This window comes from Rhinichthys klamathensis, unplaced genomic scaffold, assembly GCF_029890125.1.
Source record: "Rhinichthys klamathensis goyatoka isolate OS25496 unplaced genomic scaffold, OSU_Roscu_1.1 h1tg000430l_1, whole genome shotgun sequence".
Taxonomy (NCBI): domain Eukaryota; kingdom Metazoa; phylum Chordata; class Actinopteri; order Cypriniformes; family Leuciscidae; genus Rhinichthys; species Rhinichthys klamathensis.
Window position 1 is genome coordinate 416,244 of NW_026606926.1, and position 13,762 is coordinate 430,005.

At 39.4% G+C, this 13,762-nt stretch overlaps 1 protein-coding gene across 3 annotated transcripts; it reads left to right on the forward strand.

Moving 5' to 3' along the window:
* caprin2 (caprin family member 2) lies at positions 1-10,999 on the forward strand. Of its 3 annotated transcripts, none has more exons than XM_056235774.1 (21): positions 1-235; positions 1,535-1,775; positions 1,921-1,983; positions 2,077-2,163; positions 2,249-2,487; positions 2,976-3,058; positions 3,471-3,608; positions 4,581-4,621; positions 4,716-4,967; positions 5,360-5,401; positions 5,475-5,594; positions 5,721-5,805; positions 6,215-6,267; positions 6,377-6,487; positions 6,592-6,678; positions 7,948-8,064; positions 8,146-8,320; positions 8,403-8,573; positions 8,818-8,915; positions 9,301-9,361; positions 9,740-10,999. In XM_056235774.1, exons 1-21 carry the CDS (start codon positions 231-233, stop codon positions 10,300-10,302), a joined length of 2,832 nt encoding a protein of 943 aa, XP_056091749.1. In that variant the 5' UTR covers positions 1-230; the 3' UTR covers positions 10,303-10,999. The 3 variants fall into 3 exon arrangements, with proteins under 3 accessions (XP_056091749.1, XP_056091751.1, XP_056091750.1); XM_056235776.1 differs by having other exon boundaries at positions 8,403-8,513; XM_056235775.1 differs by having other exon boundaries at positions 6,392-6,487.
* The last annotated feature ends 2,763 nt before the right edge of the window (positions 11,000-13,762 follow it).

Here is a 13,762-nt window from a genome sequence, read left to right on the forward strand (position 1 = left end):
ATTGCTCCTCCAGCTGAGCTGATGGGTTTCCTCTTCTCTGAGGGCATAAAAATGTGAGAGGCTGCTGCTGTCTGTCCTCTCTGTTTACCTATCGCTTTATTTCGTCTTTCCTCCAGCTCACCGAAAGGCTATCTCATTTTTGCTTTTGACTCTAAATGTGCAGCCTTCCCACCCAAGTCATCCTAACGATCTGAATCGCAGCAAACAAACTCACTCACCGGCAGAGACGCATGAGGTCGGTGAGATATCTGCGAGTTATGTTGTCACATGCATCTGTGCTTTTATTCGTCCTCTAGCAACTTATTTGCGTTCTCTGCGCGTGCATTTTGGGTGGTGGCACCCCGTCGACACTGTTTGTGGAGGATTATTCTGGAAAGCATCCAACTCGTGTCAGATAAATGCTTTCAAAGTTGCGATTTACAATATTGCAGCTGCTCTTTTAGAAATGCAAGTTATTGTTGCTTGATTTGGTGGTATGCTGGATGCATAACCTATGCTTATGGACGCCAGAATTGCATTTGACGTTCTATTGAATATTTGTAAATGGCTGACAGTAAATTATTACGGTTTACATGGTGATTTCCGGGGCTTGATTCGCCTTTTGTTGTTGCATTTGTCAGTCTATCATGTAAATGCCATGTCATGGTTGGTGAGCACTGGCGAATGTCCAGACACATGGGCAGACTTTAGCTTATGATGCAGTTATCATACAGTAGGCTATGTTCAGGCTATGCTTTTCATGCCTAACTTCTCAATATGTCTGCTGATATTTCCTTTTCCAGTATTGTTACTGAACTCCTTACGATAAACAAGGATACATTATATATGGTACTATATACATGCTTTTTAAAGAGAAAAAAAGGTTATGTGGTACAGGCACGAAAGAGCGATTATACATTAAAAGTTTACATATTTAATTAGCTTGTTCACTAAAAATGAAGTTTGTCATTTTCTAATTTTCGTTAACTAAAACTATAGTAGGCCTAGGCCAGTATCTCAATGATACTAAAATAACACAGAGGAATTTACATATAATCTGATTATACATACAGTTCCAAAGGTTTTTTTTCGCAGTGATGCCATTTTATTCTTAGTGTGAAGAATATTTTAATATTCTGAATAACCTTTTTCCACCAAGTACCTTTTGTGAAGTGGAAAGGTTCTATGCATATTCATTGAACCATTAAGGTTAAGGTTATTCATTAACCATTGATTCATTATTCATTAACCACTAAGGTTATTCATTGAACCATTGATGCATGTGAGATCACATGACACCATATTATCAAACTCTATTGCCTGCAAATAAACTGAGTTTGTGATGCTGCATTCATACCAATAGGTGTCAGTATAAAGTTTGACCACTGTGTTTGTGACATGTATTGCTAGCCTAGGGCAGTATAAAGGTGTATATACTGCACATTATTTAGTAACTAAGAAGTAATCTACCATTCCATTCTGAACATGTAGGAGTCTGTCTTTTTATTTCCACAATAAATAGTGTGACCTTTCTATTCATTCCCCGGTCTATCAGAGAGACTAAGATCATGGTTCAGCTGTCACCATCTCGGACTATAGAGACGTTGACTCCCTCAGAGTTGACCGTGGAGAAGGAGGATGGCCTGGACAGCCCTAAATCCGGGTCCCCTCGAGTGCTCACCGCCCTCCAGCTCGCCCTTAACCCGGCCGCGACCACCTACTACGGCTACGAGAAGTACATCGAGGACGGCCTCATCTGCCTCAAGCACAAGATCCGTAACATTGAGAAAAAGAAGGTGCCTTAATTATGTTATTTGGGCAGAAATGGCATGAAAGAATGAGTTTTATTATAGTAAGATGGATTTTGTTTTGTTTTACTCGTAGAGCATCAAATGACTTTCTGACTTGTCAAAACAAAGTTTTTTTGTTTTTTTTTCACAGCTGAAACTGGAAAGCTACAATGAGAGGCTGGAAAAGGGGGAAAAACTAAATAAAGACCAACTGGTAATCGTTTGTCTTTTATTTTATTTATTTTATGTGCTGCATTTTGGGAAATGGGGATTGTTTCAAGATCCCTGATGTGTGGTAATGTTGTAGGATGCTGTGGGGAAGTATGAGGAGGTCATCCACAATCTTACATTTGCCAAAGAGCTCCAGAAGACCATTAGTGCCCTCACACAAGATGTAAGGCTTATGCATTTGTAAAGTACTGCGCAGAATGGAATTGTGCTGAATGGTTCACTGGATCTTCTGATGCTCTCTGTCGTAGTTGTTGAAGGCTCAGCGGAAGGTTGTTCGCCAAGAGAAGATCATGAGGATCGAACAAGAGAGGAAGCGTCTGAGCTTGATTCTCCAGGTGCAATACGTCCTCCACAGTCTGCAGAGAGAGGACGTCCGGAGGAACTTCTGCAACGCCAGACAACATTCCCGTCACCTGACCACAAAGGACACACAGAGTTTGCTGGATCTGGCATCATTATTGGGATGCAAACGAGACCATAAGATGAGGTTTGTGCTACACCTGAGCACTATAGTCAACTTTTTATTTTTTTACATGTTTGATTTTAATACAAAGTGCTCGTCAGTGTCGTTTTTACATGGCTCTCTGGAATTCTTGATTCTGATTTGTCAAACATGACATTCTGTGATCAAGCATAGTACTAAACTTTATTACTGGAGACTAATTTCCCATATTGTTTGTCTGTTTTACCAATAAAGTCGTTTTCGTTATTTAAAAAAAGTTAAATGGGGAAAAAATATTGATTTTATGTGCTAGGTGTGTAATAGTGGGATAATTTACAGTAAAAAAAAAAAACCTCAATCCTTTGGGATGATACAAGAGCCCTCATTTATTGTGCAATAATGACTGGCTTGACTGTTGTCCTCAACATGTCTATCTGTGGGTGCTGGTTATTTTGAATGCTATCACAGTACTGTATTTGGTGTCTATTCAGCCTGTTGATGTGCTATGGTCTTCCTGTTGTTTCCTGCTCTAGTTTAGAGGATCAGATGGAACAGGCTGCTATTGTTTACTCTGAGCTGCTGGAAGGGAAAGAAAGACCAGTTGCTGGCTCGACATGTGAGTTTCTAGCTCATTCTCTGATTGTCAAATTAATTTGATTGCTTTCCATCTGTGTTATCTAATAAGCCAGTATTTTTTTTTTCCTTCTATAATTATATAAGGTCACGTTATTGCAGGTTTTTAAGTGTTTTTGTTACCAATTGTTTATACTAGTGATTTATTTTTATCAAGTCACTGGTATAAAAAAGTATTTTTCAAAAAGAATTAGAGGGCATACATTGCGCAAAATATTGTTTATTACCATTAATAATGGTAAATATATCGTATTTATTTCAAGGCATGTTGTGTGTTATGTATGTGTAATTCAGCAAAAATAACCTTTTTTATATTTGTGTTGATGAAGGTGGGTTTGAGCCTTACGAATAGGGCTGTGAAGGCTCAAAGTAAAATGTTTTGAATGTTTCCACAGATAAGCACATGAAGGAGAAGCTACTTCAGCTAGTGGACTGTGGCTTTTTTGACCACCTACCACTTCCTAAAGTTGACATTCAAGAGAAGACTGAGGCCGTAAAGGCTGACCCTCCATCTAGGCCTTGTAACCTCTCCAGTGAGATTTATTCAAATTTAAAGCTGCAGTCCGTAACTTTTTTTGGATTTAAAAATTATCCAAGATACATATTTGAGAATGCATAACCAGCCAGTGTTCAAAACTATCTGTTTGCCATAGCTCGATTCAAAGCGGTAAGCTTGTAATAATGTTTTTAACTCCAGTGGTACTGGTGGATTTCCGCGGGATATTCGAGCATGTCTTTGCGTCATTACGTCACATCTGTACACATAAAGGAGGAGTCTCGGCTAGTAGGCTATATTGCGTGTGAGGATGCTGGAGGAGATTTAGCCTTTTCTCACAGCACTTGATATAATTAAACTTATCAATTTGATGGCGGATACAGAAAGGTTCAAACGACAATCACCAGTGACAACAGATTCACCCGTTGTAAAATGCAAAAGACTTCGTTCTGACTTCGGAGTGGCTACAGAAAAAGAGACTGCAACCGGACCCATGCGAAAACAAGGATACGTATCGGAAGGACATTACATAGTCACGCAATGCTGACGTTGTTAACATTAACAATTTGAGAACAAAGTATCATTTGCACGGTTTTGTGTGATATGATAAGCGATTTTTAGATTTAATCAGCGCGATTTACTGCACTGTCAGAACCAGAACAAAAGTGGATGTTTCTTACTTGTTCAGATTACATTTTCAGGTGAAAATTCTTATGTTGGTCATACTTCCAAAAAGAAATATCTGTGATTCTGAATGCCAGTATCCACACCGGCGCGGTGACTGACAGCTGCACACTCTCCTCAAACATTGTGTTCATCCGCGCTGTGCCGTGTTGAAGTACAACTCACGTAAAGTTGATAATTCTGCGAATAAATGCAATTGCAGATTTCGAACAGAGATGGCGACAAAGAGGAAAAAGGCGGACTGCAGCTTTAACATCCAGTTTTTAATAATTTCAGCAGCCATTATTTTGCCCTAATACATGCTATTTATATTTCTGTGTTTTAGCACTGGTGAAGCTGAGCTCAAAAGAAGTGCCTCCCAAAGAGGTAAAAACAAGTGACGCTGATCCTTAAGTCTTCAACGCTATAAACTGTGTTTTGGAGAAACACAAGCAGGTCAGTAACTTCTGAATGATGGCAGTTTCTTAACAGACGATACCTACCTGAAACGAACGTCGCTGAGCGTAGACCGGATGAGAAGGCTTCGCCCCGTAACTGGAAGGATGACTTTTTGGCTATGAAGGAAAGGGAGCCACCGGACTCATGGGAAATGGAGCTTTCTGATCCTCCTGTATCCTCTCAGTCCCCCATACAGAAGCCATGGAAAGGGGCAGCAGGATTGATTCCCAAGACTACAGACATCCTTAAGAGACCCACGGTTGACCCCAAGGAGGTGAAAACCTTTCATTTTTATTTTTGTGGGACCCCCAAGTAGGATGATCCCACTTGCTTAAATACAAAGGCAGCTATATATTTTCACGAATACAGACCAATTTATACTGAATAAAGAGAAATGGAAATACAGCCAGAACAAATGATTAAAATATCTGCAAAATAACAGCGTTTACCTCACCATATCCCAATATTATTTTTTAATAAAAAAAATGTAATTTAAAGTGCACATTTTTTTTAATTGTGAGGAATATTTTGCGGACTGTAGTTTTAAAACCCATTAAAAATGTTGCTGCTTATACGACTGATCTTGTATGTTGCCAATTAGCTCAGTTGGGCAACCGTTTAATATGTAACAAGGTCGTTTAATCTCTTCACATGTTTGTCTTCTAGAAACGTCAAAAGAAGACCAAGGTGGAGCAGGACTCCAAATCGGTGCGTTATTTAGATCCAACATAAATTTGTTTTAAAGCATGTTTATCATTCTTTTTATGCTTTATACTTTCAGACTCCTGTCGCAGTGGAAGTCTTTAGTTCTCCATCTCCGTTACCACAAGACCCTGTTCAGCGTAAACAGCAGCTGGAGACTCTAATGGACCAGATCTCTGGCTCATTCAGCTTCATGCAGGCATGCATTAAAGGGGATTTTTAAATTAAAACGCAACGATACTTAATTCAATTTTCCCATTTTGGTTGAAACCAAGATCTTTTAGAAAGTAAGTGTTCGGAGACTTTTCCTCTATTCTGTTTGCAGGAGTCTCATCTGGATGGAGAAACTTCACCTGTAAACGGTCGTGCAAAGAGATGCCGTCCATCTCCAGGCTGCTCTACTCCTCTTGGTACATGAGCGCTCCATATTGAAGAAACGGTTCTCCCAAAAATGTCAATTCTGTCATTACTCGCCCTCATGTCGTTCCAAACCCGTAAGACTTTCGTTCATTTTTGGAACACAAATGAAGATCTTTTTGATAATCTGACGGCTTTCTGTCCCTCCATTGACAGCTACGCAACTTTGACACTTCAAAATGTTCATAAAGAGATCTTAAAAATAATCCATATGAATAGTGGTTCAGTCCAAATTTTCTGAAGAGTTTTGGTCGCTTTATATGATGAACGGATTTAATTTAGGCATGAGGGAGAGTAATAAATGACAGTTTTAATTTTTGGGTGAACTATCCCTTTAAGTTACACCTTAAGATTAGGATGGTGTTAAACTGATATTGATAGTCTGTTGCTTTTAACATGCAGCACAAAGGGAACTGCCAAAAAGCCCATCAGATAGTCTGCCTCCGTCCCAGCTGGTGAGCATGTTTGACTTGATATGAGAGCTTATTTTGTGTATAACAATAAAAACATGAGGTCAGCATTCTGTCTGACCAACCGCCTAATATGACATGTTGTGATCTTCAGAGCACTCCTTTACAGATCCTGCTGTCTGGCGAGGGTAAAGGCTGTCTGTCAAATGGAGACCATTCTATAACCAGCTCTGACCTGGATCTACACCATGAAGATAAGCCACATGTAAAGGTTTTTTTTGTGTGATGGTACAGTTATTGAATGTAAGATACCAAAAAGTAGGCTTGTAATCTTAAATATGCTATAATGGTATCTGTTGTGTTTGTTAGAAGCAAAGTGAGGGCTTCACCTCTCCTCCACTGTACCGCAGGGGATCCTCCATCTCAGTCCCTCTAGAAAATCAAGGCACTGTACAGGTAAGAACTTCACGGACAAATAATTCTCATTCATGCTAAACGGAGCGCTCCTAAACCTTACAGAGATTGAACTGGGGATTTATTATTTGAGATTTGAAGGTTCAAATTTAAAGGAACACTCTGACTTTTTGGGACTTTAGCCTATTCACCTTATCCCCCAGCGTTAGATAAGTCCATACATACCTTTTTCATCTCCGTGCGTGCTATAAGTCTGTTTGACGCACCCACCGCTAGCCTAGCTTAGCACAAAGACTGGATGTTAATGGTTGCAGCTAGCATACTAATCCAAATAAGTGACAAAATAGCGCAAACATTTTCCTATTTACATGTTGTGATTTGTATAGTCACAGAGTGTACAAAAAACTACGTCACATGAGACACAGACATATTTTAACAGTATAAATACTGGGAACTATATTCTCTGAAGGCGAAGCACTGCTACTTGGGCGGAGTGATAACCGCAGCACCTGAGACGTACCGTACCCAAACTCTGAACGAACTCTCTGCTCCTCACCACGGCGCGTCTCAGGTGCTGCGGTTATTACTCCGCCCAAGTAGCAGTGCTTCGCCTTCACAAATCACAACATGTAAATAGGAAAATGTTTGCGTTATTTTGTCACTTATTTGGATTAGTATGCTAGCTGCAACCATTTACATCCAGTCTTTGTGCTAAGCTAGGCTAGCGGTGGGTGCGTCAAACAGACTTATAGCACGCACGGAGATGAAAAAGGTATGTATGGACTTATCTAACTCTGGGGGATAAGGTGAATAGGCTAAAGTCCCAAAAAGTCGGAGTGTTCCTTTAAGGTTTAAAAATGTTATTTAGAGGTTTTAGTTGCGTACATTTGATTTGGATATTTAATATTCTTATTTCCACTTTTTACGTTTAGATTACTTTTGCCTTAATCTAACGCTCACTTAAAGTTAATCTTTAAAATCCCAATAGTCTAATCTTTACCAAATATCAAAATGAATGGCAGTTTTTATACTGTACACTGTTGTGGTGCCTAAATTCCTTATTTAGCCAAATCAATATTTTTAAATTCTAAGGTAATTATCTGTTTCAGACAGAGTTTTAAGTTTACATTTGCAGCCTTGCAAGAAAGCGATTTTTAAAAGTTTCTAACCTTGAGCTCTGGAGATTTAGAAGACTTTGTGGCTTCAAGTGGAAGTTTAAATGACTGGAGATGTCATGTGGGGCCATGGAAATGACCATCCAGTGCTTTTAAAACCTTGTTTGGGATTGACCTTATTTTTTGTATGTGTCAGGCAGGAAAGCAGATGTTATGCAATGGAGTATCAACCTCTGTGGTTGCGCAGACATTTACAACCCCACCTAGTCACCGATCCATCAGTGCAGAAAACAACTTCCACAACATCCACTCTGTGAGTATAATGTTTGTCTCCATATGCTTCCATTTATTTAATGCATAACATCCTATCTGAAGCCTCTCCTCTCCTCATCAGGTGTTTAATGTGGCATCTTTGCCAATCAGTGAGAGCTCGGGGATGAAGTCGGATGAGAGTGGGTTCTCTGAGTCTATGCATCTGAGTTACACGTCAGCCAAAACCCAGAGTTATTCCACCGCCAGCACCCAGACGCCACCTGAACTCAACCTACCTGAAGATGACCTACAGATTGGTAAAACTTGACCTACAGATTAGTGACACTCGCACTCTCAGACTGTTAGATTTTGCCTCTCTAATCATGCGTGTTTTTGCAGAAGGCCAGTACCAGCTGGAGTGTCCGGTCAGTACAGGTGGTCACGTATTCTCTACCCCTCAGCCACAGTCTCGTCTGAGTCAGTCCTGCTACCCCCGTGGTACAGCGAGAGGTATGACGCGTGCAGGCAGGGGTTTGGGTCACTCATACAGATCACCTGGTGGCTACAGAGGTACCTTCCTCTTCCTCGGTCTCCTTCACTCTCTGTTACGCTTTCTTTCTTTTTTTTATTCGTATTGTGTACAGATCACGTAATGGTGGTGTATTTTCTGTTCAAAAATTTAACACCGAGCCAATGCATGAGTTCTCTTGTTCTTGCATTATTTACTATACTCTTTGTTATCTTTGCAATTTGAAGCAGACCTGGATTAATAGTATAAAACCTGCATTTTTCTTTCCTTCTGACTGATTTCCAGGTGGTTATGAGGCCTACAGAGTGAATGTGCGTTCTCCAGGAGGGGGCTTCATATCCCAGACACACAGAGACCCTGGATCTGCCTTTTATGTGTCTAGAGTAAGTTTGTTTTTACTGATTTACTTTAGTTTTGTGTTGACACTAAGCAAATAAATAATGTATATTCACTTTGTGTTGTAGGCATTGTGTTTATATATATATATATATATATATAATATTATTGGTAATGTTTAGGTTTTTTATTTAAAGTTGCAGATTAGTTGTATTATATAAAGAACAAACAGTACATTTTTATATTTATTTTGTGCTGTAGGCATTATTATATAATATATTTATGCTTTTAGTTTACTTTGTTATAGGTCAGGGTTACTAATGCCATTTGTTATATAAACGGCTAAATTAAGTAAGTTTGTTTTCATTGTGTTGTAGGCAATATTTTAGTTTATATATTATACTGGGTCAGTTGTGATTGTTTTACCAATAGGAAAACGGGTATCAGCAGAGCTTCAAACGAGGTGGAGGCACAGCAACTCAAAGGAGCAATGGTATGAGCAATCTCCCATACTGGTATTTTCTAATACTGAGGAACAGTGTTGAGGGTGATGCTTTACAAGTAATGCAAGTTATGCAACCCAATTACTTTCAAGTAACTAGTAAAGCATTCATTTTAAATTTGCAACAAAATATGAGTTAGTTTTTCAAATAAGAACTTTTTTTTTTATTAAAAAATAATTAAAAAAAACGCCAGCCCAGGTGAGAAAGGAACGCAATGCATTACTTACTATGCATTTAGTTACTTTTTTTAGGATGTAAAGCAATGTTTTAATGCATTATATTTAAAAGTAACTTTCCCAAACACTGGTGAGGAATGGCTCATAATAGATCAAAGTGATGGTCTGTCTTTGTCTCTTCCCCTCTTTAAGCTGGTTGGAGTGACTCTTCTCAGGTGAGCAGCCCAGACCGGGAGGGTGCGTATCCGCTCGACTCAGGAATCAGTGACACTCTCTCCATCCCGCCAATGGAAGTGCCCATCACACCCCAGGGCCCACACACTATGATGCCCGTACACGTGTACCCACTCAACCAACTGCGTGTGGCTTTCTCCGCCGCCCGCGCGGCCAACTTCGCCCCTGGCACTCTGGATCAGCCGATCGCCTTCGAACTGCTGCACACCAACCTCGGCGAAATGTTCGACACGACCAGCGGCCGTTTCACCTGTCCTGCTGCCGGCACTTACGTCTTCATCTTCCACATCCTGAAGCTTGCCATCAGCGTGCCCCTGTACATCAACCTCATGCGCAACGAAGAGGTGATGGTGTCCGCGTATGCCAATGACGGCGCTCCGGACCACGAGACTGCCAGTAATCACGCTGTCCTCCAGCTGTTCCAGGGTGACCAGGTGTGGCTGCGGCTTCACCGCGGCGCCATCTACGGCAGCAGCTGGAAGTACAGCACTTTCTCTGGTTTCTTGCTGTACCAGGACTGAACATCTCTCTAAATGGCCACAAAAAGGGAGGATGGGGCGTTTTGGATGTTCTTTGAAAGCTACTCTGCACTTTATTGCGCTTTTGGTTACGCATGGTGCAACTGCATGTTTGAAAGATGTTCAATAGTACAAAAGCCAGTGTTAAAGCTAATGTAGGATGTTTTGCTGGTGAACGTTTACATGGGTTTACCTGGGTTGTTCTTTTTATTTGATTATTATCATTATTTAATATACTTATATTTTTTTCTTTCTTTCAGTGTTTTGAAAGTCTTTACTGTGTACTTGGGTGCACAAACCCGTAACCCAAAGTAGCTGTATTGTGCACTAAACTGAAATCAGTTCAGAAACGTCTTCTGGTGTTTGTTAGATGGCCCTGTATTCACTCCTGTTCATTTTAGATGAGAGGTTTCCCAGCCATACGAAAGTCTGCAACATGGTGCCTCTGTTTTTTGGGTCGTTGAACAAACGCATCGCTTTGCAAGAATGGAGGATTTTCTTTTTCTTTCTGGTAATACTTGACATGTTGAGCACTTTAAAATGACTTGGTGGCCTTGTTGAGGTTTTGGGTGTATCTGTGCTAATCTGCGTGTTTGTCTGTGGAATACTGTGAGTGAATCAGTTGAACACTGACTCCGCCTAGAAGGCGTTTAGGCCAAAATTGCTCCCTCTTGTGCCTGAAATAAAAATGTGCAGTTCACTTCTGTGATGGCTTCATTTGTGCATCAAGTAAAGTTGTGAATGCGGTTTTAAGTTTGCAGCTGGCCTAGCTGTTTAAGTTAGTACCAATGCTTAGGATGTTTACCTCTATTAAAACTAGTCTCTCAGAAATTAGGCTTCTGCTAATTTTAAACCCAGGTTAAAACAGGTTTTCTGTTATTGTTATTATTGGAGGAAAGTAAGCTTACAGCATGCATCTGATGGTGTCAGAATGCTGACAGGTTTGTATGTTTCGACACGTTCTGATTTAAAAAAAAAAATTGTTTCCACATCTACCATTATTAAACTTATGAGTTTTTGTAATGTGGTTTTCATTATAGCTCATCTCCGTATAAATTGATCTTTACATATGCATACGTTTAGCTGACTTTATGGGTGTTTTTATTCAACTAGAAGTCCCTTTAAAACGTTTACATGTAGGCTACTAGCTCCAGGTCAGGTTCATATAGTTTTTTTATTTTTTTGGTGACACTTTACAATAAGGTTTCATTAGTTAACATTAGTAAATGCTTTAGTTAACAGGAACTGTCAATGAACAATACTTCTATATTGATTAATCAATCTTAATTTCAACATTAATACATTATTAAAATCAAATGTTGTATTTATCATTAATGCACTGTGGACTAACAATGAACGACACTGTTTTTAACTACATTAACAAAGATGAATAAATGCTGTAACAAATGTATTGCTCAATGTTAGTTAATACATTACAATGAGGTCTCATTTCTTTAACATTATTTGAAGTGTTACTATTTATTTAATTAAATGTATATTACAGTTTAAAAATATAATTTATTAAATTATGTAGTTTAATTGCAGTTTGTGATGACATTTTTGTTTGAAATTACATTTTAAAATAATTTGTTCAAAACAAGGTGTATGTATATATTAAATCCAAAATATTTCTCACGGTCTGCATACAATTACAACTTGACTGAACATACAATAAAGTAGGCTATGTTTGTTTCGGATGTGTTTATTACACATGTTTTTATGCTAGATGTAATGTCCTTGCGATAAACAAGTCTATAAACACCCTTATATTAGAAAGTCCCTTGGAAAGGGTTAATCGCAAGGATAGTGCATTGTCTCGTTGTGCATGTTTAAAAATATTTAAGATGAGCACAAGAGGCCGCTGTTGCCCAACTCGTTGATCGCGTCTGTACTGTGCGTAATGGAAAAACAAACACATTCGTTCAGTACTGCACGCATCTCTCGCGAGACCTTCTACTCAGATGACTTGAGTCCTGCCATGGGCCATAAATGTCACAATGCACAAATGTTTACTTTGCATTTCTCAACTTTAACAGCCGAGTGTGTGTGTCCCCGTGTAGCCTATTCAAGTTATCTTCTACTAGTAGCCTAATGGCTTTTAAGATTACGGTTCATATTGATTTTGTCGTGAGATCATTTGTGCGATGCTGACTGGCTTTTTTTTTACTATGGTAATATATTTATCTTTGTGGTTATGACACTTGTACATTGGTTATACATGTGTTTATCAGCAGAGAGGGTGTTGATATAGGCTTTTTTTTTGTTAGCTCAATTGAGTTGACTTAGACTCAATCTGTCTAGTCCATGCTAAGCAAATCAAAATTCTGGGAGAGTGTCTGATATTATAATCCCTAAACTGAAATTTAACCTCCTGCTGGTCTGTAGGGCAAGTCTGTCTGCAGTCGACCTGCCCAGACTTGTTCATAATACCCTCCCCTTAATTCTTAAACCTAGTTTTACCCCCCTGTATTAGGTCATGTCCCTTGTGAACCCACTGCTCCTCCTCACCCTGTGTTCTGCGAGGTCCCGGGATGGCTGGGATGGTCAGCTGTCGTCTTGCATGCCGTGGTCTGGAGATCCTTTGCTGGACTTTGGATAAAGGGACTGTACTGTTCATTGTGTCCTTTTAAACAAACTGTTCTTTATAGGCAAATGGGTTGTCTCTTTGCTTTTGGGGTTTTGGGGGAATGGCAGGAGAGTATAAAATTCCCACTTCTCTTTTTTCTAGTTTCAGCCTGAGGCTTTTCTGATTTTCAGTTCAAAACAATTTTGAGGTCATGAGTCATATTCTGAGAAAGTGTAGGTTTGGGAAGACACCATATTCCGTGGTTATATCCCTGAGATTACCGTCACAACCAAAAGTCAACAAAAAAACTAGGCATACTAAACAGCCTGCAGGCACAAAGAGAGGGTAAAGTTAACTAATCGAACATGACTATTTCTTTCGATTCATTTTTGTTTTTTCAACAGTACCCAAATTAATACTTGGAATTCAGCCATTTATCAGTGGAAGACAGCAGCTAAATGGTGTTTTCACAAGCCACTAAACGTGTGAGACTAAACAGTCATTTCTTCACATTTCCTGCCTTTAAACTTAATGCTGGTAATTTGTCATCTGCCACAATGTCATTCTTGAGAGAAACTAAGTGTACTTTGTGAACAAATCGACAGGTGACAGTGTCATTAGCAGAGATTTTGTGAACAAACAACTTTATGAAACTTTATAACAACATTGTTGTACTGTCTGTTCTAGCAAGTATAACATGTGTGACACTCCTGGCACTGTTTCAGGCATTTAAACAATCACGCGAGGTACGTCATCAGATTACTTTTTCAAGTAACTAAGTAACACATTAGGGTACTTTTAAATTTACCAAAAATATCTGAGTTGCTTTTTCAAATAAGTAATGCAGGTTACTTTGTTCTCTTATGTATTGACTGACAGCTCTCCTGTCCTCATGTT